The sequence below is a fragment of the Ammospiza caudacuta genome, chromosome 19, assembly GCF_027887145.1.
Source record: "Ammospiza caudacuta isolate bAmmCau1 chromosome 19, bAmmCau1.pri, whole genome shotgun sequence".
In the NCBI taxonomy this organism is placed as follows: Eukaryota; Metazoa; Chordata; class Aves; order Passeriformes; family Passerellidae; genus Ammospiza; species Ammospiza caudacuta.
In genome coordinates, this window is record NC_080611.1 from 5,673,071 (window position 1) to 5,696,901 (window position 23,831).

Here is a 23,831-nt window from a genome sequence, read left to right on the forward strand (position 1 = left end):
TTATTTATATTATTTATGTTATTTTATTACAGTATTATATTATATTATATTACATTATAAAATTTTATAAAATATATTATTTATATTTTATTATATTATTATACTATTATAATATAATATAATATAATATTGTAATGTAATATTATAATAATATTATAATATTTATTGTGTTATATTATTTATATGATTAATATAATTTATATTATTTATATTAATGTATAAATAAAAATACTATTGTTATTTTGTTTCTTGTCTCAAGTGTTGAAAACATGGCTGTGGTTATTCCAGCTGCCAAGTGTTGGTTCATTTGGTGCTGTAACTTCTGGTACAGTCTGTGGAATGCATTGTTCATACTCTAGAAAACAGATTAATATTTTCTAACACTGTCAGTTGTGTTTTCAGGACCCTGCAAATGTAAAGCAGGGGAGTTGTTAATTAGGTTTTTCCCTTTTTGGCTGAGAGGGAATGTCCCCATTCAGCCAACACACGCAAGGTACTGAGCAACCCTCCTCTGTGTAAATCAAAGTTCTAATTTCCTGTGTGTAGATATGTAGGAAGTTTCCTTCTTTGCCTCTGGTTCAAAATAGTATATATCTGTATGCCAAGCAGTGTGTTTACCTTGTTGAATCATTTTCTTTCCTCAGGGTGTCTGTGCCTCTGCTGACAATGCTGGACCAGATGCTGGCAAATGGCTGCTTTGATATGTTCACTGAGCAGGAGAAGTAAGTTGCTGGAAGTTTCTTTGGTTTATTCCCCACTGTGCATCAGAGCTCCTCAGTCTTGCCCTGGGGGTGCACAGGGCTCCAGTGTGAGTCTATATTGCAATGCTTTAACTGTCCTCAAGTGGGACAAACAGCCTTGAAAGGGTCTTGGTAAAATCCTTAAGTCTCTTGTCTGTGTAGAATTCTGTCACTTGTTCCCTGTTTGACAGCCAGGACATTAATCAAATTAAATTTGCATGTTTCACCTGGGATTCTTGGACCAGTGTCAGATCCATTCTTCATTTTCCAGCTTCCTAAATCCCTGCTGGTTGGAGCACATTCCTTGCTGTACTGGGAGCCCTGAGCACTGGCACTGTCCTGCGTGGTGCTGCAGAACCCTCTGTGCCCATGGCTCCCCCAGTCCCACTGCTTTGCTTAATGTGAACATCTCCAAAGATGTTAATTAAAATTCTAATAATAATAAAAAAGTCATGTCCCAGCTCTTCCACTCTGAGCTCAGTCCTGTGGAAAGTGTTCAGTTTAGGAACAGATAAATATGAGTGAGATATTCCAGTGTGAAATCATGGGGTTTTGCAGATGTTTCAGAAAAGAATTATTTGAATTTTGGTAATATTAAAATCTATTCCACAAGCTCTCCCAGGCAGCATCTTGGCACATCTGCAGGTATTTACAGAATTGTGCAATGTAGATCCTGCAAGCACAGATACTGCATTGGGAACTTGTTGATTCAAGAACTGCTCACAGCAGATAAATCTGAAGAGCCTTCATCATTCTGAAAGTTTTGATTAAGCTCACTCTTGTCTTGAAGTGTGGTTTTAGATAATATTTCTGAAATTGCACTTGGCAGTCCCTGTTTGAATGAGAATTTAAAGTGAGTCAAAGACAGATGGAGTGAATATTGCTCAGTTTGATAATTGTGCCACTGATCTGGGGCTTCCACACAGGCTCCAGCCATCCCTGCTGGGGAAGGTGAGAGATTATGGGTGGAAATTCCAGTCAAAGTCTTGTCTCCCAGGTCACTGAACAGAAACCCAGTGGTAGCAGCAATTCCTTTGCTGTGTGAGTGACTCACACTCAGCCCTGTGGTGCCATTGTGATGCTTTGTGTAAAAGCCTGGAATAAAATTCAGGGCTATTATGGGGGGAAAGATTTTGAAGCTGATCCAGATGTATTTGCCTCCAGTTTGATGATGAAACCAAAAAAAGAGAATGAATAATGAAGCAGCCAAGTGGATCATGCTGATGTCAAGGGAGTGAAATGCTGGCCTGGGGTGCAGAACTTGTGACCATGCAGAGCCAGGAGGGGCAGAGCAGGGGGGAGGTGGCAGGCAGGTAAAAGATGGAGGGTTTCATTCCTGCACGTGTCAGATTTTGGGGATGTGGGTGTCTCCTGGTGCAGAGCTGGCCATGGGTGAGTCACTGTGCTGCTTTACAGGGCTCTGCCATGCTCTGTGTGTGGATCAGCACTTGGTGGGGGAGCTCAAAATTCCCTTTCATGCATTTTGTTACTCTGCTAGGTCCTTTGGCTGTAGTTAGGGATGAATCCACTGCTCCAAGGCCTGCCTGCCCCTGCTGTTGGATGCCACCTGCTCCTCTTTGAACAGAAAAGCCTGACTTTGGGTCTGCTCTCTGGAATGGAACCATTTACTCCCTTTCCAGAGCAACCTTCATAAAAATGTGTAAGAACATCACAGGGTGGGTGGGAAAATAGGGACTCTGTTTGGTGGCATGGAAAGGCCACAAGTGCCTGCAGTGTCAGGTGGTTTTAGGTCCAGTGTGCCTGAAATGAAAGTTGAGATACAAGCATGTATCTCATGTATTTTTCCTTGGGATGTTCAGCTCCCATTTCATTTCCTTCCCTCATTATTTTTTTACCACGTTGGGCTGAATGGAGTTTTAGCAAGGGAGTTGGCATGTAGGATGTCTGTCAGGATTATACCTAAACCAGCCACCAAATAGGCAACTGCTGCATTGTAAAAAAGTGTTTGCAAATGCATTTTGAGGTTTGAAATGGAAACTGTGCTCTCCCACACATTTATTTTCTAATAAAACATCCACAGTCCAGAATGGGAAATATCCAACAGTGCTTCATTTAACCAGGATTAGGAGCAGGATCAGTTTGACCCTCGTAAGTGCTCCAGTTAAAACCAGTTGCCACAGGGTGTCACTCCTGCCTTGCACAGGTGGAACCCACCAGGCATTTTCCTGCTTTTTCACACCCTGCAGCTTGTACAGTTTGGAATATAAAGCTCAACATTTCTGGTGTGGTTCTGCAGCTGAATCTCAGTGTTGGGGAAGCTCTGTGTGCTTGGTGTGTGATCTCTGTGCAGAAGGACAAGTGAGCCCTGGTGTTCCTCTCCTCTCTCCTGGTTTGGATGTTTGTGCTCAGGGGAGGTGGATTTACCTTGTGTGGAACAGCAGGGATGGGGAGTGTGGGGTGAATATCTGTCCTGTGGGGCTGGAAATGAATCAGCTTCATCCCCAGGGTCATCAGATGGCTTTCAGAACTGGCTCCTCTGTTGTGCTTGGCTCAGGGAAAAGAGCTGCTGTCAGGAATATTCCACTTGTTGTTTCCTACCTGTCCTGAGGTGACATCAACCTGCTTGTCCCTCCTGCAGCCAGGAATGGTTTGTGGCACTGCAGTGAATGGCACTGGAGAGATGCTGTGGGTGAAAAGTGCCCTTCTCCCATGGGCTTGAGGGCTTTCCTCAGTCCCACCAGTGCCAAAATAGGGAGGGAAGAGAGGGAAGGAGGGAGGGAAATGGGGAGGGGAATAGGGAAGGAAATGGGGAGGGGAATAGGGAGGAAAATAGGAAGGGAAATAAGGAAATAGGGAGGGAAATGGGGAAGGAAATAGGAAGGGAAATAGGGAGGGAAATAGAAAGGAATGGGGAGGGAAATAGGGAGTGAGTAGGGAGGGGAATAGGAGGGAAATTGGGAGGGAATAGGGTGGGAAATAAGGAGGGAATAGGGAGGGGAATAGGAAGGGAATAGGGAAGAAAATAGGAAGGAATGGGGAGGGAAATAGGGAGGGAATAGGGAGGGAAGTAGAAAGGAATGGGGAGGGAAATAGGAAGGGAATATGGAGTGAAGAGGGAAGGAAATAGGGAGTGAATAGAGAGGGAAATAAGAAGGAAATAGGAAGGGACTAGGGAGGGAAATAGGAAGGGAATAGGGAGGGAATAAGAGGAAGGTTTCTCCTGGCAGCAGGCAGGTGGGTGCTGGGCTGAAGTGTTGGGGATGCTGCAGCATCACTGACTGACTGCTGCTCCCATCAAACAGGGCAGAGAGCCCTCAGCTCTGTGCTCACACAGCCCAAACCCTCCTGATTCCATTCCTGGGCAGTTTGTGGAGCTGCTCTGGTGGCAGTGCAGGGAGTTTGTGGGTTGGGGACTGCTGGAGGCAGCGGGCACAGCTTGAAGCAGAGCTCTCAGAAATGCCCTCTGGGCTGCTGGAGCTCTCCAGAGGCTGCTTTGAAAGCACAGAGGTACCTGGATGGTGGGAGGACCCTTGAGGGCAGGGAGGACAGAGGAGAGAGAGCTGAGGCCACTGGCAGAGCTGGCATTGGAGTGTCACTGCTCACTGTGGTGCAGGGTCCTGCTGCTCAGTGGATGAGGGATCCCCAGTGCTGCTGGGGCTGCCCTGGGGGCTGCTGGCTCCTCACAAGTGTGGTAAGATGGCAATGATACTCAGGGCCGTGAAAACAGAACAGCCTTGGAATGGCAGCTCAGGGTCTTGTGCTCTCTGGGGTAATAAATGGCATTTCTCTCTCCTACATCTAGGTACTTTACACACTAACAGCAGCACCCATGTATTCTGGTTTTTCTGGTGATCTTGCAGTGCTTTAAGGAAGTCTGTGTCCCCACATATCCATGATAATTTCCATGTGTCCATGCTCCCCTGGATTGGTTTTAAGCAGTTTTCCTGCTCTTGCATGAACAGCTGTGCAGCAGGAAGCAGGCAGGGGCTGGTGGCAGCTGCACCCTGGCAGTGGCACTGCTGAGACCCAGCTCACCTCTGGCAGTGCCACATGTCCCCAGTGCACAGAATGCACAGAGAACTTTCCTTCCCCAGGGCTGATGCTGTTCCTGCTGGCACAGTGCCCACACAGGAGAAGGAATTTTCTCAATTTCCTTTACAGAGGCCAAGCTATTTGAGTCATTTGAGATCACACACAGGTTAAGTTTGGTTATTGCAAATGTAGAATTGGCAACCAACAGAAAGGAAAGTGCATCTGTTTTAAACACAAAATGCTGCTCATGAGGTTCCATGTTTTAAATTTGTTCCAGATGCTCTTGTTCCAATTGGTCTTTTTGTTGCTCCCCTTCTCAGTTTTGTCCCTGCTGTTCAACCAGTTTAAATCTCACCTAATTCACTGACTGGCCTGGCCTGTGCTGAGAGGCAGGCATGCACTGCAGGGATTGCAATTAGCTCTGTGCACAGGGAATTTGTGTAATTGGGGAGGGAGGAGGAGAAATTCCACCAAGGTAAGACAAAATATACCTCAGCATTCAGAGAGCTCTTCCCTCTCCAACCCAGACCAATCCATGCCTGTAGACACACACAGACTCGTTCATGCAGATGTCTGTTCTTCCCACCATGTATAGAATTCTTCACCTCAGTTTACCATGGTTTGTTGTTCACTTTTTTAAAGTAGTTCACTGTTTGCCAGTACATGCCAGGATTTTGTTACAAATTTTTAAAAAGTCATTAAAAAACACTAACTCTTGTCTGGAAGACTCTACAGAACAAGGCACGTTACCTTAACAAAACATCTTGGCACTGCTATAAACATCTTATTTTAAATATTCTGCCCTTCAACAGATGACAGTACCCAGCTTTCTTCAATAGCTTTTATCCACAGCTCTGAATTGCAGTAGTAGAAAATGAATGTTGCTATTTTTGCTTTCTGCTTCCCATACACAATGCAGTGAGGTTTCCAAAATACACAGCCTCAAAGTTATTGTGCTCACTAGACAAATATGAAATAGTTTCTTTTGCATCTAGGCACTTCAGCCTTGAGTGTGGCAAGTAAGAGATTAAATAATTTGAACTGAAATAAAAGCATTAGTCCCTCTTTCCTTCTCTTAAATAGATCCTTGGAATAACTAATAGCACTTGTGTTTGTACGAGCGTCTGGGAAAGAGCTGTGAGAATCACGTTTCCCAGACTGTGTGGAAAAAGAAAAGAATTTGCTAAATATATTTAAAGATGGCTTCATGGCCTGTCCATGTAATAGAACTGTGAACCCTCTGTTTAATTACGTTGTCTGGAATCACTGAAGGAATTTGGGCTGTGAAATGGTGGGGTAGCTAAGAACAACATTCATCCCCTTTATGTAAATTTGGTTGCAGACCTTAGGGAATGACCATGATGATTTGGGCTGTAAAATGGAGTAGTTATGAACAACATTCATCCCCTTTTATGTAAAGTTTGGTTGGAGACCTTAGGGAATGACCATGATGATACACAGACTGAGTAACTGTTATTTGGCCATAGGATAATGTAATTCCTGACATGGTATTTCTGATCATTGCACACTGCTTTAACACAAGCCATGGCAAGGCAGTTATCCTGCATGGACTGAACCTGTTTGGCTAAGAGGAGTTCACTCCTCAGCACACAGATAATAGCAATGTAAATAATTAATGATTAAATTATAAATAATAATAAGGCTCAGGAACGTGGTGGCCAAACTCCCCTGAGCTGCTGGGGGGAAGCACAAACCAGCCTGCAGTGTGTCTTGCCTTGCCCTGGAATGTTATTTTGGCATCCTGACAATCATGAAATGTCTTTGAAATTCTGCTGAAACCTTCTGCTCATCTTTTTTTCTTTCTTTCTTTCCCATTCTCAGCCATCCCTTCCCAGTGAAGTTGTTCACTCTCTGTAAAGAAGAGATCAAAAGGTCCAAAGACATCCGGAAGCTTCGCTCCAGCATAGGAGTGTGAGTTAATGAAATCAATCTTTCCTCCCAGAAATGAGGAGTATTTCACTTACCAGATGGAACACTGAGGTCTGGTTCATGTGGAATTTATATGGAAAATACACACAGATACATGTGATTGAAGGTTGTGGAAGTCTCATAGTTCTGGATGGTTGAAGTGAAACATATGATGTGATTAAGTTGAACAAGGTTTAAAATTTTTATAGTCCTTAAGATGCTTAAAGGGAGTAATTTGCTTTTTCTTTGTAGAGAAAGAAAAAAAAAAAGGGAATAATTTGCTTTTTCTTTTTCCCCTCCCTGTTTTTTTCCCAATGTCTATCTTCATCCTAGTTCTCAAAACTTACTTGTGCAGTTATAACACAAGTTATATCTGATTTTATAATCTGTTATGAAACAAAAGTTATAATCTGATTTTTTTTCTGATATTTTCTAGATTTTGTGGGCTGATTCAATTTCAAGGAGACATGAGAGAGAAAGTTTTCTTCCAGCTGTTTCTCCTCCTTTGCCATCCCTTCCCTATAGTAAGTACTGAAGACTGCACATTGAAAAATTGAGAAATGAAAAAGAATTTTACAAATGAAAAATAATTCAAATGTGATTTTTGGTGGCTTGTCCTTGTACACTGAGATGCAGACAGTGTGCTGAACTGTTGGTAAGAGAAGAAGACTGAAAAAACCAAAAGTCCTGTTCATTTCTTAATTCTGGCACAGAACTTTTTAGGGGATCAGGGGGATCCTCAGGGGGGTTTCCACAATGGGGCACTGCCCAGGGAATGGGCACAGCCATGAGGCTGCTTGGGACACCAGGGATGGACAGGGTGGTCCTGCACAGGACCATCCCCAGGGTGTGACTCCTGGGAATGGTCCTGTGCAGGAGCTGGCCTGGATGATCTCAGGAGCTGGCCTGGATGATCCCTGTGGCTCCCTTGCCCTCAGCATCCCTGTGGCTCTGGCCTGGCTGGTCCCTGTGGGTCCCTGGGTGTCCCTTGCCCTCAGCATCCCTGTGGCTCTGGCCTGGCTGGTCCCTGTGGGTCCCTGGGTGTCCCCTGCCCTCAGCAGCCTCTGTGGCTCTGGCCTGGCTGGTCCCTGTGGGTCCCTGTGGGTCCCTGGGTGTCCCCTTGCCCTCAGCATCCCTGTGGCTCTGGCCTGGCTGGTCCCTGTGGGTCCCTGGCTGGTCTCTGGGTGTCCCCTTGCCCTCAGCATCCCTGTGGCTCTGGCCTGGCTGGTCCCTGTGGGTCCCTGTGGGTCCCTGGGTGTCCCTTGCCCTCAGCATCCCTGTGGCTCTGGCCTGGATGATCCCTGTGGGTCCCTGGGTGTCCCCTGCCCTCAGCAGCCTCTGTGGCTCTGGCCTGGCTGGTCCCTGTGGGTCCCTGTGGGTCCCTGGGTGTCCCCTTGCCCTCAGCATCCCTGTGGCTCTGGCCTGGCTCTCTGCTGCCTCTCCCTATCCCTGCAGATCAGGAAGACCACGGCCAGCCAGGTGTACGAGATGCTGCTGACCTACAGTGACGTGGTGGACCCGGCCATCATGGAGCAGGCCATGGCCATCCTCAGTGACACCAACTGGTGAGTGCAGTGCTGTCCCCAAACAGCCCCTGTGCCCTGGAGGGACCGAAACTGAGTCCCTGTGAAAGTGTGATAGCTCAGGTTCAGCTCTTTCTTGCTTCCATGACATTCCTCTGCTCTAAAGAGCTCTCCAGGATCCTGGCCCACTGGAAGGGGATGTATAAAATCACCATTAGATAAAGTAAAATAGCCATATTTTTCTAACAACATAAAAAGGGAGGAAATCTTGGAAGTTTTCCACAAAGCAGAGACTGGGCTGTGCAAACAGTCAAACTTCAAGTGCACAGACAGTTTCTTGGCATTTACGAGCACTGGCAGGATTTGGGGAAAGGAAGGATCTCTGCAAGCTGGAAAACAACAGAATTAGCAGAACAGCTCAAATCTCCCATGAAATGTAATTACTCAACATGCTACAAGCCTTGTATTCAAGCAAAGATTTGGAATTGGAGCAGTTTAGATGTTTCCCAGGATAGGATGGCATGAATTAAACAACCACTTCATAGAATGTAATTCTTTTTTTTTTTTACTTACCTCCTTCCAGGGGCAGGGGGAGAGGGTCCTGTTCTTCATGAGCATGATCCAGTGACTTTTAGATTAAGAGAATCATTCCATGAGCCCCTTTGCAGTGACAGGAGCAGGGAATTTTGGCACTGGATTTTCTCCTTTCTGCAAATTCTAGCATTGGGCATTATTAGCTGGGCAGGTTTGAGAAAATACAGAATTTTAAGGTAATAATTTGTTTATTCATTTTGCTGCCTTGTTAAACATTTTTCCTTGTCACAGACCTGGCCCAAACAGCAGTAACAGAGAACAGACAAATATAGAAAAATATATAATTTATTTAGTCATTATATTAAATGGCTTTTTGTGTTCATTGACATTTCACGGAAATAAATTTATTCCAGACAAGTTCAAAGAACAAATACACCTTAAGGATGGGTGACAGAGTTGCGGATTGCAGTTACACTGTTTGACTTTTATTTCCGTGCTTGAGCTTAAAGAACTTTATATTTGTGAAAAGTTTATCTGAGTTTATCATTTGCAGGGGTGGCTGCTGCTCTTTTTCTGCATTTTCCAGTACAAAACTGGAACAGGAGTCTCAGGTTGGAAGTTCTGCTGTGGTTACAGTTCCTTGTTTAATGCAGGTGGAAGTTTAGGATTGTGTTGGGTGTGAGTCAGAGCTCCATGAGCAAACCTGCATTTAAGGGCAGGCTGGCTCAGGAATTGCATAAGGAATTTGTTCCTGACACTGCAGGATGAGCTGAGTGCTGTCCCCAGGGATGGTTCCACTCACAGTGCTACAGGAAAAGCTGTGGAGTTCAGCTCTGCTCATAAACAACTCATTCCTAAATCAAAGCAAAACACTTCCCCCAAAAAACACTCCAGAGAAATGAATATTCTGTTTTCACCCTGTCATTTTTAGGGTGTGCCTGGCTTACACTGGCTTGGAGCAAGCCCTGAGTGCCTTGCTGCACTGTGGCCACTGCTCTGAGATGAAAGACAAAGGGCTCATTTACTCAAAACTTAATTGTTTTATCTTGGTAGATTTGAGCTGTTTACAGAAAAAGAGATTTGAAGTTGTTGCTGAGTGTCACAGTGAGCTGCTTGTTTTCCTCAAGGTCTCCCAGTGCTAAAATAATCAGTTTAAATTCTGAATTACCCTAAGTATTAGCAGCAGGAAGCCAAATGAGAATTTGAAGGAGTATGGTAATTACTGGGATGCACATATTTTCCTTGTTGGGACTCCAGAGACTTTATCATACAATTGTGTCATGCAGAGTTTAAACAAATTACTCTATAAATAATACACTTTGTTTAGCCACAGGGAAATTTCCAGTGGTAAATAAGACAAATTGTCCAAGGTGTGAAAAAAAAAAGGTTGAAGTTATAAATAACTCACCCTTTTTTGCTTTTTCTTTAGAGGGGATGGGAGAGTCTTTTCCAAATCCAATCACTTTAGAGAATAAATTAAATGAACTTCTAATCAAAAAATTTGTACAAATAAGTGGGTTTTTTTAATATAAAACCCTATAAAAGAATAGTCTTGGACCTTTTATTAGCCAGTGGCTCATATTAGCTAAAATTAGCCATTTTATTAGACCTGTGGCAGATCTGGTGTGTATTTGTGGTTTATCTGACTTAGGGTGGTACAAAAATGGTCCTTTAGCCTTCAAATGTGACACAACAAAAAAACCCTTGTCATTTGAAATGTGCATGAAAGGACACATCCATTGTGGTGCAGGGGGGACAGGGATCACTGAGGGTGTTTTATGGATGTTTTATGGATTTTCCTGAATTAACTGGAAATCACCTTTGCTCTCCCAGGGAAGCAGAGCTGCCCGTGGTGAGGGAGAGACGAAACTGCCTCTGCGACCTCATGAAAGTGCCCAGACCCCAGCTGGTGGCCAAGGTGAGGTGGGAATGTGCTCCAGGGGCTGCTTTTTCCATGGAGCTGTCCCTGAGGATGTTCCCAGCCAGCTGCAGCACACGTGGGATGGCTGGAGCTGCTGCCTGAGGCCCTCCCAGCCCCGTTCCAGGGCGCATTCCAGACACAGATGTGCAGCCACTGCTCCTCTGCCCTTCCTGGGCAAGGGGAAGCGACAGCAACTTCTCCATTTCAGCAGCAAATGATGGCATGAGGTGGTGCAGACCACAGCATTGCAGCACTGCCTCTGTGGATGGATAGCATACAAAACCATAAAGTGTATATATATACATAAATATATATATATATATATGTATGTAATGTATATTTTTAGATCGTTTGGACATGCCCACCCAGCTCAGTATTTCAGAAGTACAGAACTTTCTGCTTTGGTAGAGGTTCTAGAAGAGGTTTTTTAGTGTTTTAAAGAATATGTGTTGCTGTGTAGATATAAATATTTATCTTTCTTTAAAGACTCATTCTTAAGACACTATGAATACCCTTCAAAGACCTCCTGCTGACTCATGGCAGTGTTTTCACTCATTTTCCAGTTTTTACCATCTGCTTCTAGTACAATTTTAAGAAACCTCAGCTAACATTTTTATAATTCTGGGAAACAAGAGTCTGAACCTCCTGCCCAGCAAGGAGTTGTTTTTAGAACAAAAAACTGACCTGAGTGTTGCTGTTAAAAGTTTTTTAATCAAGTAATAGAAAGGTTATGCCCAAAATGAGAGATCTTAAAAGATAAACTCTCTGATCTCAAAAAAGTCCTTGTGTCAATCCTTAATTTTTGAAAGCTTAGAGAAGACTGATACTTTAGGAGAGAGCTGTCTCTAAGATAAACAAAATAATAGGAAATATCTAAAATATTAAGAAATAACAATATCTAAAAATATCTAAAATAGTAAAATAATAAAAATATAATAAAGAATAAAAATATATAAAATAATAAAATATCTAAAATAATAAGAAATATCTAAATACATCTAAATCCAAGTATCTCTGAGGGAGATATGGCAGGATAAAAAGGAGAATGAAGTTGGCTTCCAGCTGAAATCAATACTTTCTACTCCTTTAAATTTTTGAAATTTGCTCGAGGGTTGTTCAAACCATGGTGTTAAAAGGACTAAATATTGCGGCTTTATATTTTCTTTTCTGTTTGCGTTAGTTAATTACAGGGCTGGGAAGTGCCAGGACAGCAATGCCACAAAGAGCTGCAGTTCCCCCCCCCAAAAATGGCTCAAAATCCCAAATTTCCCTCCAGAAAAATTGAGAATGGGAGGGAGGGGGATTTTACCTCCTCCCTGTTGTGCCTGAAGCCCCCCCAGGATGGATCTGAGATGGTCTTGGGTCTGGGGGTAAATCTGGGATCCCAAATCCCGCCCAGGGAAAATGGGGGGCTTTGGAGGGAGGGATCTCCCAAATTGCCAGGAAAAATGGGGGGTTTGGGGGGGTTTTCCTCAATTCCTGTGAGAAACAGGAGGTTTCCCCTCAAATTCCCAGGAAAAACAGGTGGTTTGGGTTTTCTTTCCCCTTGTTTCCTGGAAAAAACAAAGGTCTCCAATTCCCAGGAAAAACAGGGAGTTGGGGGTTTGTTCTGAGTGTAAAACTCCCCAGAATCTCCCACCTGCAACCCAAAATTCCCCCCTCGCTGGGAATTCCAAGGTGAAGGTGTTGGGTGAGGGGAGCAGGGCGGCTGCCTGCTCCAAGTGACTTTCCCTTTTTTCCCTTTTTTCCCTTTTTTCTTTTTCCTTTTCGTTTCCCTTTCCCTTTCCCTTTCCCTTTCCCCTTCCGTTTCCCTTTCTCCCTGCAGAGTTCAGCATGAGGAGAGCAGGTCCTGCTGCTGGGCTGTCCTGGAGCTGCTCAGTGGATCCAGGGTGGGAAGAGGCTGAGCTGTGACATCCTGATCCATCCTGACACCTGAGCACTGCCCTGCTGGGCAGGAGAGGCAGAGCCTGCCTGAAAGCACCCATGTGCCACAGGAAGAAGATAAAAATTCCTTGTTTTCAGTTTTTAATGTTGCTGTCTGGCAGGTTCTTGTCATGCTCTGAGCTGTCTGGTTTGGTGTCAGGGTTTTGTACCTCCCTGAATGGAGCCTGTGCTTGTACACACAGCAAGAATTAAACCTGACCTGCTGCACTGATCTCTTCAAGATTGATTTTTCAGAGGTGAGAATGGCAACACTCAGTGATACTGAAATCATCCTGAGCATCTAATGTCCCTGTGGAAAAGTCTGTTATTCCTATGTCATAGTTAACCAAAAAAAATCCAGGTTTCACTTCAGCTGATGTCAAAGCCTCTCTTAACAAATAAGCAAATACACAGCTTTAAACAAATAAAGAGCTTAACAGCTCTTTATGTAACTAATTCAGATAAATTAGTTTTGTGGTAAACTCAGTTTTGAAGAAGGTGAGGCAGTTCTTCAAGCAGCTCCAGGACTGCTAGGAGACTCCAGACTGCCAGAACTCCAGCTCATTTCTTACCCCTACAAAATGAAATCACTCTGAAATTGATCTTTAGTGAGCTCAATGTGATGGGAGGCCACATTCTAATGTAATTACACTGTTATTTTATGGCTGCAATTAAATCCCAACAGTAGAATAGTGGCTATGTGTGTGTATAGACACATCTCTACAAATGTGAAAGGAAGGAAAAATTCAGGCAGAGAAGCTAAAACCAAGCCAGTTTCTCTGTGATGCAAATGCTGCAAACTTCAGGTGTTCACTTCCAACCTGGCTGGCTCACACGCTGTTTGGTTTTGAATAAAGTAACTATAAATTAGATTATTCAATACTTCTTAAGTATTCCTGCAAGCTGGACTGGGAGTTGGAATTAGTGGAGCTCACTGACTGTTAATCACAATTTACCAGCAAACTGAGTGATATGCAACAGTAAAAGTAGTAATGCACACAGTAAAAAAACCCCAGTAATAACTACTAATGTGCACAGTAAAAAGTAATGCACACAGCATTACTCTGGTGTAACTGTGACCTCCCTTACAAAGGGGTTACTCAGCCCAAAGATTAAATTAACAAATCCCAAATGACTAAAAAGTTCTAAACCCCTGAAGAGTTTGGTTTTCCTGCACCCAGACACACAGAGAGCAGCACTGCCTCACCTTGCTTTAGTTAAAGTGATAATAATCCTTCCCTTCCTTCAGGTTCAGCGTGGCCAGGTTTGTTTCAAAGGCTCCACCTGTCATGTCCTGTGAGGGAAGAAGAAGAAAATGAGCTCAAACTCATTTCAGGCTGTAGCAGGTTGGGGTCACTGATTCTTTAGGTCAGAAAAGAAAGTTCCATTTGCAGAACCAAAGGCCCAGGAAAGTTTCTATTGAAAAATTCAGGGTATTTTGAAAATTTAGCATTCAAATCAGTGTTGGGGGGATATCAGAGAGCTCCTCCCTGTGCAGTGCTGCTCTGGGGCACACAAAGGCTGCTCAGCCCAGCTCTGCTCTGGTGTTTGCCAACTCTGACATTGGCAGAAAATGGACAAAACAAGGGGTTTGGGTGGATTCTGAGCACTGATTAGGTTGTCTGATAAAACAAGCCCTTCATCAAGCAGATGAAGTACTCTGCAGAGTTAAAGGTGTTTCCTTTTGAGCCCCAGTCAAGTTATCAGGACAGGAACTGGCTACATTTGGTCCTTGAGCAACCTCAGTGATGTCATTAGGAAAACAGGGCAAATTCAGCATTCCTGAGCACTTCCTGCAATCCTGAATTACTGATCTTAAGGAATGTCCCAAAAAAAATTCCCCCAAAAAATTAATGTTTGTGTGGTTGGCCCAGAACAGCAAGAGTGAAGTTTTAACTGTGAATGTTTAAGATGGGAAGTTACAGAAAGGGAATCCAACTGGAACTGAAGGAGTGGAAAAAAAATAACCTGCTTTATAGAGGGTTTAAAAAAAACACATAAGAGTCCAGATGCTAAATTAAGTGGGAGAGTTAAAGACAAATCTTCCATTCACAAAGCACAGGAAAAGCCAGGCAGGGCTGTACAATAAGAGATTTAACTACAAATTTTCTGAAAACTTTATACAGTCAAACTACTTTAATTGCTGTGACAGAAAAATAAAAATCCCTTTCATTTCCAGCCGTTGGAATCCAAGCCAAGGCAGGGCACAAAGCAGCATTTCCAAGCATTTTGCTTTTACCTCCAAGCAAGAGCAAACAGGGTGCACAAACCCTTGGGTGAAGTGGCCCTGAGCAGCTAAAGCCACACTTTGATTCTCTTCAGCAAAAACTCACACACAGAGAGCAGAATTCCAGCCCCAGCTGCCTGTGAAGCCATTGTAAAATGAGCAAAGATCAGAGGATGCCTGCTTCTTGCAGAAGGATTTGCTCTGGTACCAAAGCCATGCCAGTGCTCACAAGGGAGGAACTGCCTGAAAAAATAAATGAGCCAATGCTGCTCCAAGTACATGGCCAAGAGAGTCACTTCTGGTAAACAGCCCACTTAATAAACACATCTAATCTCCAAAATCACCCTCTCAGAGCTGCAAAGGAACATGCAGGTTTTGTCTGTATCAAAAGGAAAAATAATCCCCTACCTTGAACAGCAAAATAAAAGCCAATAAAGCCCCTTAAAGCACACTTCCTTCTTCAGAAAATGGTGATGAACTTTGGTTGGTGAAGAATAAGCAAGCAGAAAATGCTCAGTGGCCATGAGGGGAAAAATAGACTGAAATCCCAACTGCAGTCAGAGAGCAGAGTTTGCAGACAAGATGTTGTATAATAGTCTCATTGTAAGGGCTTCACAGATTAAATGTGCTTCAGAACAGGTTGCACAGATGTTTTGTCTGGGGACTTCCACCCACTGTTATATGCAGTATGAAAAATTAAATTAGTTGTAATAGTACTTGCTGATCCAAGAGTTTATCAAGCAGCAGTACAGGATAATGCCCCAAGGCACTCCCAGTCTGGCTTTACAACCCAAGTTCTGAGCCCAGAGCTGATCAGGAGGCTGGGAGTGCCAAGTTAAATCAGGCTGTACCAGAGGAGAGGAGATCCAGCTGATCCATCCCTGAAGAGATCAGCCCAGCATTACAATGTCAGTGTTGTGTGGAGCTGCAGGTTTTAGTTGCTGTCAAAAGGGTTTCTATTGTTTTTTACCACTGCAATGTATTTGCTATTTTAAACCTGTGTTACAACAGCAGAAGAACTGCTGGTTATCATCTAATTATATTATCAGGGCAATTAAACTACTTGAAATAAGTTACCACAGTCAGATAGAGAAAATGCTTCAGAACTGGCAGGGCCAAAATAAATGCTTTTTAAGGTCTGATTTAAAACCAAAGCCTTTGCCATACATGGGCCTGCAAAATTCTTGGCCCAAAGGAGGCTGAGTGCATGTGCTCATTGGGGGCATATTTGGTATTGGGGAAAGAAGTACAACAGATCCAGCCCCTTCACAGAAGCTGTTCCTTTTCTTATTCTTAATTAAGTTGTCCCTTTCCTTATTCTTAATTTTACCCAATACTGCTGATTTAAATCCCAAAATACCCTGCACAATCAGTGTGATTAAAAAAAGCCATTCAGTAGAACAAAAGCTTCTGGGAAAAGGCACTTACAGTGAATAGAAACTCATTTTCCTGAGGAGCAAATGCTGCTCCTGCAGGTGAAGCCAAGGGTGGGACTCACCAGCTTCACACAGATCACAAAGGGTGGAGTTGCATCCCTGAAGTGACACACAGGAATTTTTGGTTTTGGTCTCTCCTGCAGGAGAAAGGGGTACAGAAGCATTCAGGTTACTTGCCAGCTTGGTTTTAGGAGCTGCTAAACTCAAAAAGGGGGGAAAATGTGTTGAGCTGTGATGCTGAAGAGAGCTTGCTCATTCTCTGCCTGTGGTTGTGTGAAGTTGCACCAAATCTGAATTTCTGTTCCCAAGAGGAGCAGCTCTCACTGCTCCACTGCTTCCTCCTCACCTCCAAATTCTACTTCCAGCCCTTTCCCAAACAATTCCCTCTTTGACCTGATGGCAATGTGTGCAGCTTCAATGGCTTGTCCCATAACAAACTGTTCCTCTTTTTTTGGTTAATTTTTTGCTATTTTAGTGAACTGCATCCATTCCTGTGCCCTCAGACAGCACCATAGCAGGCACAAGGGCAGAGACAGAGGAGGATCCCTCCCTCCTGCTGGAGCTGTTAAAGGGCTAAAGCTCATCTGGGTTCAGCACAGATCCAAGCTGCAGGATTTTCTAAGGATTCACAACAGCTGCAGTACAATCTTTGCAGCTGATCTGAGAAAATGGGTTTGTCTTAGGAAGACCAATGCCCAGGATCTGTGTCAGTCACACTGACAGTATTACTGAGCTGCTGGGCAGTGAGTCCTCAGAATTCCAGGCAGAAATGCTGATCCCAATTGCTGCCATGCAGCTCAAACACTCAGTGTTTTCCCAGTATGGAATTGTACAGTTCCTCCATGCTGTACCTGAGGAGGGGCCCTCCTGTCCCTCCTGTCCCTCCTTCCCTCAGTCCCACTCCCATCAGGGTAATTTGATTCACAAGATAATTAGTTGGAAAATTTTCAATTTTGAGGGTTCCTTCATAAACCAAATTCCACTCCCATTTAGAAGACACACCTGTCAGTGAAGACTGTTTTACCCCATCATCAGGATCCTTTCAGAATAAGCATTTTTGTCTTTCTAAACTGACTTCACTGGGTGTGAAGCTGACAGTCTTGGCTCCAGTTTGCATTCCAATGTCCTCCAATGTTCTGTCACTGCCTCTCCACCAAAATGAGCTGCTACACAACTACAAGATCAGTGACAAATTCCTTCATCACATTCTTCAGGACACTTCTAGATCACAATAAAGAATGCAAGAGTGCCTGTAACTCACCTCAGACTCCTCATAGGTGTAGTATCCTTTTGTTATTTTCTTTTCATCAACATCACAAAATGCAGTTACCTGGAAAACAGCAGCAGAATGTTTCAGTAACCCCATTTCACCTGTAATGTATCTGTGAGCAGAGCTGAGGCATGGGATGGAAACAGGAGTAGGACAAAGCACCCTGGGCCTCCTTTGGAGCTTAAACCCTGATTAAATCCTGTCTGGGTCTGTCTCAAGGAGTGGAGAAAATTCTGCAGGTGTCTATGAGCACATTCTGATCTAAGTCACTGACTGCATAAGGGAACAGCACCAACCCCATCCTCAGGGAGTAAACTCATCCCAGAGATCAGTTTCCTCATTTTGGCACTTCCACTAAAGCCCAGGATGAGATGCAATAAGAGCCTCTCTCTTCCTGTCCCCCCCAAGCATGGGATGTACCCCAGACACCTCAGGACCACTGCTCTGGGTGCTCTGCAACACCAGCCTCAATTCCAGGGCACAGCACACCAAATCTGGCAATTCCTATGGTTATGGACTTCAATTTCAACTGAAAAGCTCAGCAGATCTGATGTTTAAACACAAATAATTACTGCTTCACTTTGCTTATTCTTACTGGAGTTATGAAAGCATTATTTGCAGCCCTAGGTGCCAGATATTTCAGATGGGTTTTTATTTGCATTCCTCATAAATATGATAAATATGCAGGCAGAATAAATGCCTGCCATCTAAAATACACAGGGGCCTAATTTTTGAGAGTCACTAGGTTGCCAGGAACATTTTGGAAGACTTTTTAAAATAAACATGGCTATGTTTTTTCTGACTTCTGTTGGATCTATTCATATTATCTACATGGAGCTCTTATGCTGAAGCAGAACAGTTGAGATAGTTCAGGTCATACAGAAATCAATTATTCTGGTGAAAGCTGGATAGCAGCTTTCATATCTTTTTAATTGCTGCATTAAAAATTGATTAACAACACTTACTGCTGAGAAAATCTGAAAAGCCAAACAGCTGTTTATTAATTTATTAAGTTAGAGAAGGCTGAAGAGGCTGGCTGGCTTTCCGTGTCTAAAATCTCTCTCACACATTTTCTTCCTGTGATTTAGATGGTTTTCTTTTACCTAAAGTGACCTCATTCTGTTTGTGTAGAGGGTTTTTCTAATACCATACCACTTCCTTCATTAAACATCAATGGCAAGAGAATGCAAACAAAACTATCAAGGGACTGCAAATAAGGCTGCAAAGCACCAGTGTCCAAAGCAATGAGGGAAATGAGGGGATAAACTGGGCAGGGACAGTCCTTGGAACCCCTTAGAGAGACACAGGGAGACCTGGAGAAGACAAAACAGGCACCAAAAGAAGAACAGAACATTAAGGAAATATGGAATTTGCACTCTGGGGCTGAGTGAGTGAGGAATCACATCAAGGGCACGCTGAAAATTTGCTCTGATGCAGGGATTGTATGAAGGACATGAACCCTGTGGTAGTACTGGAATGGGAACAGAAGGGAAGGAGGGAATTCAGGAAGGTGCTGGAGATTGTACAAGGTGTTTGTGGCTGGTGCAGCTGGGTTAGATGGACACACACAAGCAGCTCATTCACAGATTGATCCACTTTACATCCCTGGCCCCATTTCCATGACCACTGCAATGCTTTGGGGTAGCTGCAAAATCAGATGGTGTGGATGTGTACACACACAGAGATTTATAAATGTGTGTGTACATGAAGGGAACCAGTACAAGTCACTGTGGGAAGATAAATTCCCTGCATGTATTCTCTTAATTCTGTGCTAACCACCTTTAAAATTCTCCAATATTCAGCAAATCTCAGTTCTACCACTTGTGTTTTACTGTCCTGGAAGCTGTGATCATAATAAACAATATTTAGCAAGATATGCCTTCAATGTCAACCCAAGAGAGTTCTAGGAACAAAGTACAATACGTTGATTTACTGTCCAATAAATGAAGTTATTTTTTGAGCTGATTATGCTCTTATAGATAATAAAAACCGAAATAAACCACCAAAACTTATCACACAAGGTGAAGTGAAGTTCTATTTACAATTCTCTGTCACTACCTGAGAATTCAGCTGCAAGATCTGTGCTGGAAAGTCTCACTGTTCACCCTCAGTGTGTTATTACCCAGTTAACAGAAACCCCTGAGTGGTGCCTGGACTCTCAGCAGGAATCAATTTCTTCCCAATATCTAATCTCAATCTCTGTCAGTTTAAAACCATTTCTCCTTGTCCTGTCACTACATCCCCTTGTAAACAGTCTCCCTCCAAAGACACACCTTGTATCACTAAATTGCCATTAATTCCAGCTCTCCCTCTCACTCCATCACTCCTGTTTCTGGGTGTAGAAAACTCTGCCCTTTCCAGTCCCCAGAACACCCCACACAAACCCCTCAGTGAAAAAAAGAACACAGATGAGCCTGTGACAAATTTCCCTTTTTGATGGAAAGAGCTCAAACCCTTTTTGTTATCACTGAGGTATTTCCCTGTATAATTCCCAATGGGCTCAGGCAGCTCAGACCTGGTATTTACAGTAGTAACAAACAGGTCAGACCTGAATGGGTGATTTTTCTGCAGCCTGCACACCATGTGGGTGGCCAAAATGTAAGGCAACTCTTTTTCTGACACACACTATTTATTTTCCAATTAAAGCAAAGCTGTGTTTGGAGTCTAAATACAGGACTTAGGCACAGTTGTTTATCCTACAAGGAGAAGCCAGGGCATCAGGCTTATGGGAGTTATTTACTTTATACACTATCAGGATAAACCCAGAGACACCTATTTATTTTCCTGCATTAATGGCCTTCTTTCTTGTAGCTTTTATGAAGAACATCTATGCACACACGAACTCCTGTCTCCCTGTGAGAAACCATGAATTATAAAGCCATAAAGGAGTCTCAATTTGCTTTTTTCCAGCCTCCCCTTTTAGCAAAATTACTCTTTGGCAGTATGACACACTGAGTCCTGAGACCACACTTCAGTGTTACTAAAATATATGAATTATTACACGTTTTTGTTTTAAACATGTATAAAAATCTGCACAATTACAAAAATTCTAAAGGAAAGGACACTGCTAATTCTCTCAGCTCAAAACTGGAGGAGCTTGCTACAGGCAAGCTAAGGAACTACTGTAAGTAATTTTTATAAATATGGACTGCAACTTCCACTAACAGCAGTGTAAGGGGAAAAGGAGAAATTGCCTTCTCCCTCCAAATAGAAAGTTTACATTGCTCAAAAGATAAGATACCAACTCAGAAACAACCTCTGCTAGGGGATGACACGTTTGAGGAAGATAAAAGCCCTTTTCTGGCTGCTCTTCCTCATAAACACAGGGGCTCAGCAGGGCCAGGCTGGGGCTATCAGACCTCCCTGGGGAAAGGAGTTTAAAGGCAGCACATCCTCCTCCAGTGCCAGCAGGAGCAGCAGGGACAGAAGGGAGCCTTGGGGTGCAGCTGGGAGTTCCTGCCTGCTGGAGCTCTGCTGGGATTGCACAACAGTTTAATTGTTTTTTCCTGTGTGACTGGTTGGGTACTGCAGACAGTGTTTGCTCACACTTCCCATTCCACTCAGATTTCATAATGGAAAAACTGAAAGGTTTCATCACCCTAATGATGTCCTTTTATGGTGAATGATCTTCACAGGATTTTGTTTTCACCTGTGGTCTGTAACAGCCATTTACAGAAAGCAACAACCTGAGATCAGCACATTCTCAGGTCTGGAAGGACATGAGAGGCAAGTTCCACATGGGAGAGTGAATAACTGAGTGGAACCTGACAGAAAACTGGAAAACCCTTCCAATAAATGGTCACCTGCACACTGGGACTTCTCCCTCCTCCTTACATCAGCTGGTGTCTCAGAGTCACCTCCAAAGACACAACCTGCAAAATCCCACTGAGCAAAATCCAGAGACAACCTGCAAAATCCTACTGAGATCTTCCCTGCTGCGTTCCCTCCCCATCTCGTGGAATCTCCCATCTGTTTTAAACTTCTAGTGAACCCTGTTAATTCTTCTATTTATAATTCTTTCATTGAAGCTTGTAGAAAGTGCAACAGGAGCATGTTAATATACATCTCTGCAAAAGCAAAATCAATTTTGGCCATTCATGTCAAAACAAAGCAACTGAAAGCATCACAATGCAAGTTCACATAGATACAGCTAATGAAAAAACAGGATAAGGACACGGGGGCATGAACAGCTTCTGCCATGCCATGGAACCAGCAAGCACCAGCCACAATCTGAGTGATTTTCTGATTTTCTGTGCCAGGAGCTGCTTTTATTTCACCTCTTTAGCACTACAGCCAGGACAGAAGCTAAGGGTATCCTTAAATCCCAAGAATGAATTTCATTATTCCATTTAGACACCATTCCACTGAAAACAGCAGCAGCTTCCCCTTTTTGCACATACCCACAACAAAATCAATGGAGAATTTTAACACCAGAATCCAACATGCAAAATCAGCTGCTAAACACTGGATATAAAACATTTCCCTTGTTATGTACAACACACACCTGCCTTCATAGGGACCTCACTGCCAGAGACTCATCCCTGCAGAGGAAATCTGAGTGTGCCAGGCACCTTTTGGGTGTGCACAGCTCTGTGCTGGCAAAACAGAGCTTGCAAAAAGCTCTTCCTCCCACATGGAAACAACAGGGAGTATTCCTGGCCAAGAAGCGTTCACTACATCCCAAAATGAAGCCTTGATTTACCCCATGTCATGTTTTATACCTGGATTTAACTGCAACTTTCAAATTTCATCTCCTTCCTTGTTCTGGAGGCTTTTAACTTGCTTCCACACTGCCATTCCACTGTAGAGGTGGGTGCAACATTCTCCTCTTTATTCATATTTCTTTGATTTTCATGCCCTGACAGTGCCACTCACACACTTTCAGAATGGTTAAAATGCTGCCAAATTTGAACATTTCTTTGCTGTGGGGATGAGCTGAAGGACCAGAGCTGCAACACAAGGTTTGGTGATGCTGCCCTTGGAAAAAGGCAGAGGGAACCCAATGGATGATTTTAAATGGTCGATGAGCCAGGGAAAAGGGCCTTCAAAAGACTTTTTCTGTTGTCACAGAGGAATGGCATGGCCTGGCTGTGTACAAGCACTGTTTCCAGCCCACTAATGAGCTGATGCTTATTTGGGCCTTTCCCCTGCTTTTCCATGAGCCACTGGAACTCTATTTTCAGCCATCGGAAATGACACGAGATGTTAAAGCTCAAGTTCTCCTTTTAGCTGAAGTCTGATGGAGAATGAAAGAGCAGACAAGACAGCTAAGAAACCCTCCAGGCACATGGAGCATCCCAAAAAACATTTGGTTTCCATCTTCAGCTGCAAATTATAGACACAACGGATGTGTCTTAAACAAAAAAAGGCCTGTTTGACTTCATTCTTGCAGAAATGCTAATACTGAACCACTGTCAGCAGAGCGAATCAAGAAGGGGACAGCCAGGAAGCAGAATTTCCCTAAGAATACTGAGATCATGGTAATTAATTCATAAAAAAACCTACTAGTGGAATAATTTTTTTCGTGTGTTGCTGTTTAGCAAAAATCCTGAGCCTTGGATTTTTGCCTGACTCCTTGGGAGACAAAGCATCACTTTAATATTCAGTATACAGATGGCTGAGGGAAAAGAATTGCTGAGGTGTCCTTTTCTCTTTTAACATAACCACAGCTCACATTCACACTGTTTCCCAAACAAACTAAAGTAATAATTTGTTAGTGAGTATGAACATAGACAGACTGCTGCTTCCTGGAATTGCCTGAATTTTGTTTTCTAAGAAACAATTCTCTTTGGCACAGGGCAGAGCTGGGCTTTTCAACATCCCACAGAGATCCTGTCAGCAGAAGAAATGCAATTGCTTTGTTTACCAGGTTCTAAAAATACTAGAAACATTATTTTCTTCTTGAAAAAGATGTTTTCTTACACACCCTAAACCTGACAGTTCAAATTATTTAATTCTCTTCCTGAGGATTTAGTACAGTCCAGGTTTGTTTCAAAATTACAAAATAATAGATGTATGTAGGAGGGTTTTTTTGAGGTCTTTTTTTTTTAGTCCCAGGAATTTGTGTCCCAAGTTTTCTGCAGGTACTTGGTGCCAATTGAGAAAACAACCCTGCAGAGACTCCACAGTGCAGCCAGAGTCAGTCAGGACATCTGGTGAAATTCTGCACCTCAATAAAAGTATGCAGACAAACAAAGCATAGGTGAAATCTCAGAAGCCTAAACTGACTTAAAGTATAAAACCAACTAAAATTAACTTTAGACAGCTATATTCTGCCTAAACTTAATTTTAGTTGGATTTATACTTTTTTAGATTTTAATATATATAAATAAAAG

General features: G+C 43.3%; 2 protein-coding genes across 4 annotated transcripts in view; one reads left to right on the forward strand and one right to left on the reverse strand.

The window, feature by feature from the left end:
- TBCD (tubulin folding cofactor D) overlaps positions 1 to 13,470 on the forward strand; it is a 122,340-nt gene extending 108,870 nt beyond the window's left edge. The window contains exons 35-40 of one of the 2 annotated variants that reach the window (XM_058817550.1): positions 645 to 722; positions 6,576 to 6,665; positions 7,099 to 7,186; positions 8,118 to 8,227; positions 10,553 to 10,637; positions 12,466 to 13,470. In XM_058817550.1, coding sequence (XP_058673533.1) covers positions 645 to 722; positions 6,576 to 6,665; positions 7,099 to 7,186; positions 8,118 to 8,227; positions 10,553 to 10,637; positions 12,466 to 12,477 — 463 coding nt within the window. In that variant the 3' untranslated portion in view covers positions 12,478 to 13,470. Of the gene's footprint in view, positions 1 to 644; positions 723 to 6,575; positions 6,666 to 7,098; positions 7,187 to 8,117; positions 8,228 to 10,552; positions 10,859 to 12,465 lie in introns of those variants that run through there. The other variant, XM_058817549.1, reaches the window with a different exon arrangement.
- B3GNTL1 (UDP-GlcNAc:betaGal beta-1,3-N-acetylglucosaminyltransferase like 1) overlaps positions 9,007 to 23,831 on the reverse strand; it is a 106,847-nt gene continuing 92,022 nt past the window's right edge. For both annotated transcript variants that reach the window (XM_058817552.1, XM_058817553.1), the window contains 4 exons: positions 17,488 to 17,556; positions 16,289 to 16,363; positions 13,771 to 13,857; positions 9,007 to 10,899 (listed from right to left, as the gene is read on the reverse strand). In XM_058817552.1, the coding sequence (XP_058673535.1) occupies positions 13,777 to 13,857; positions 16,289 to 16,363; positions 17,488 to 17,556 (225 nt within the window). In that variant the 3' untranslated portion in view covers positions 9,007 to 10,899; positions 13,771 to 13,776. The remainder of the gene's footprint in view (positions 10,900 to 13,770; positions 13,858 to 16,288; positions 16,364 to 17,487; positions 17,557 to 23,831) is intronic.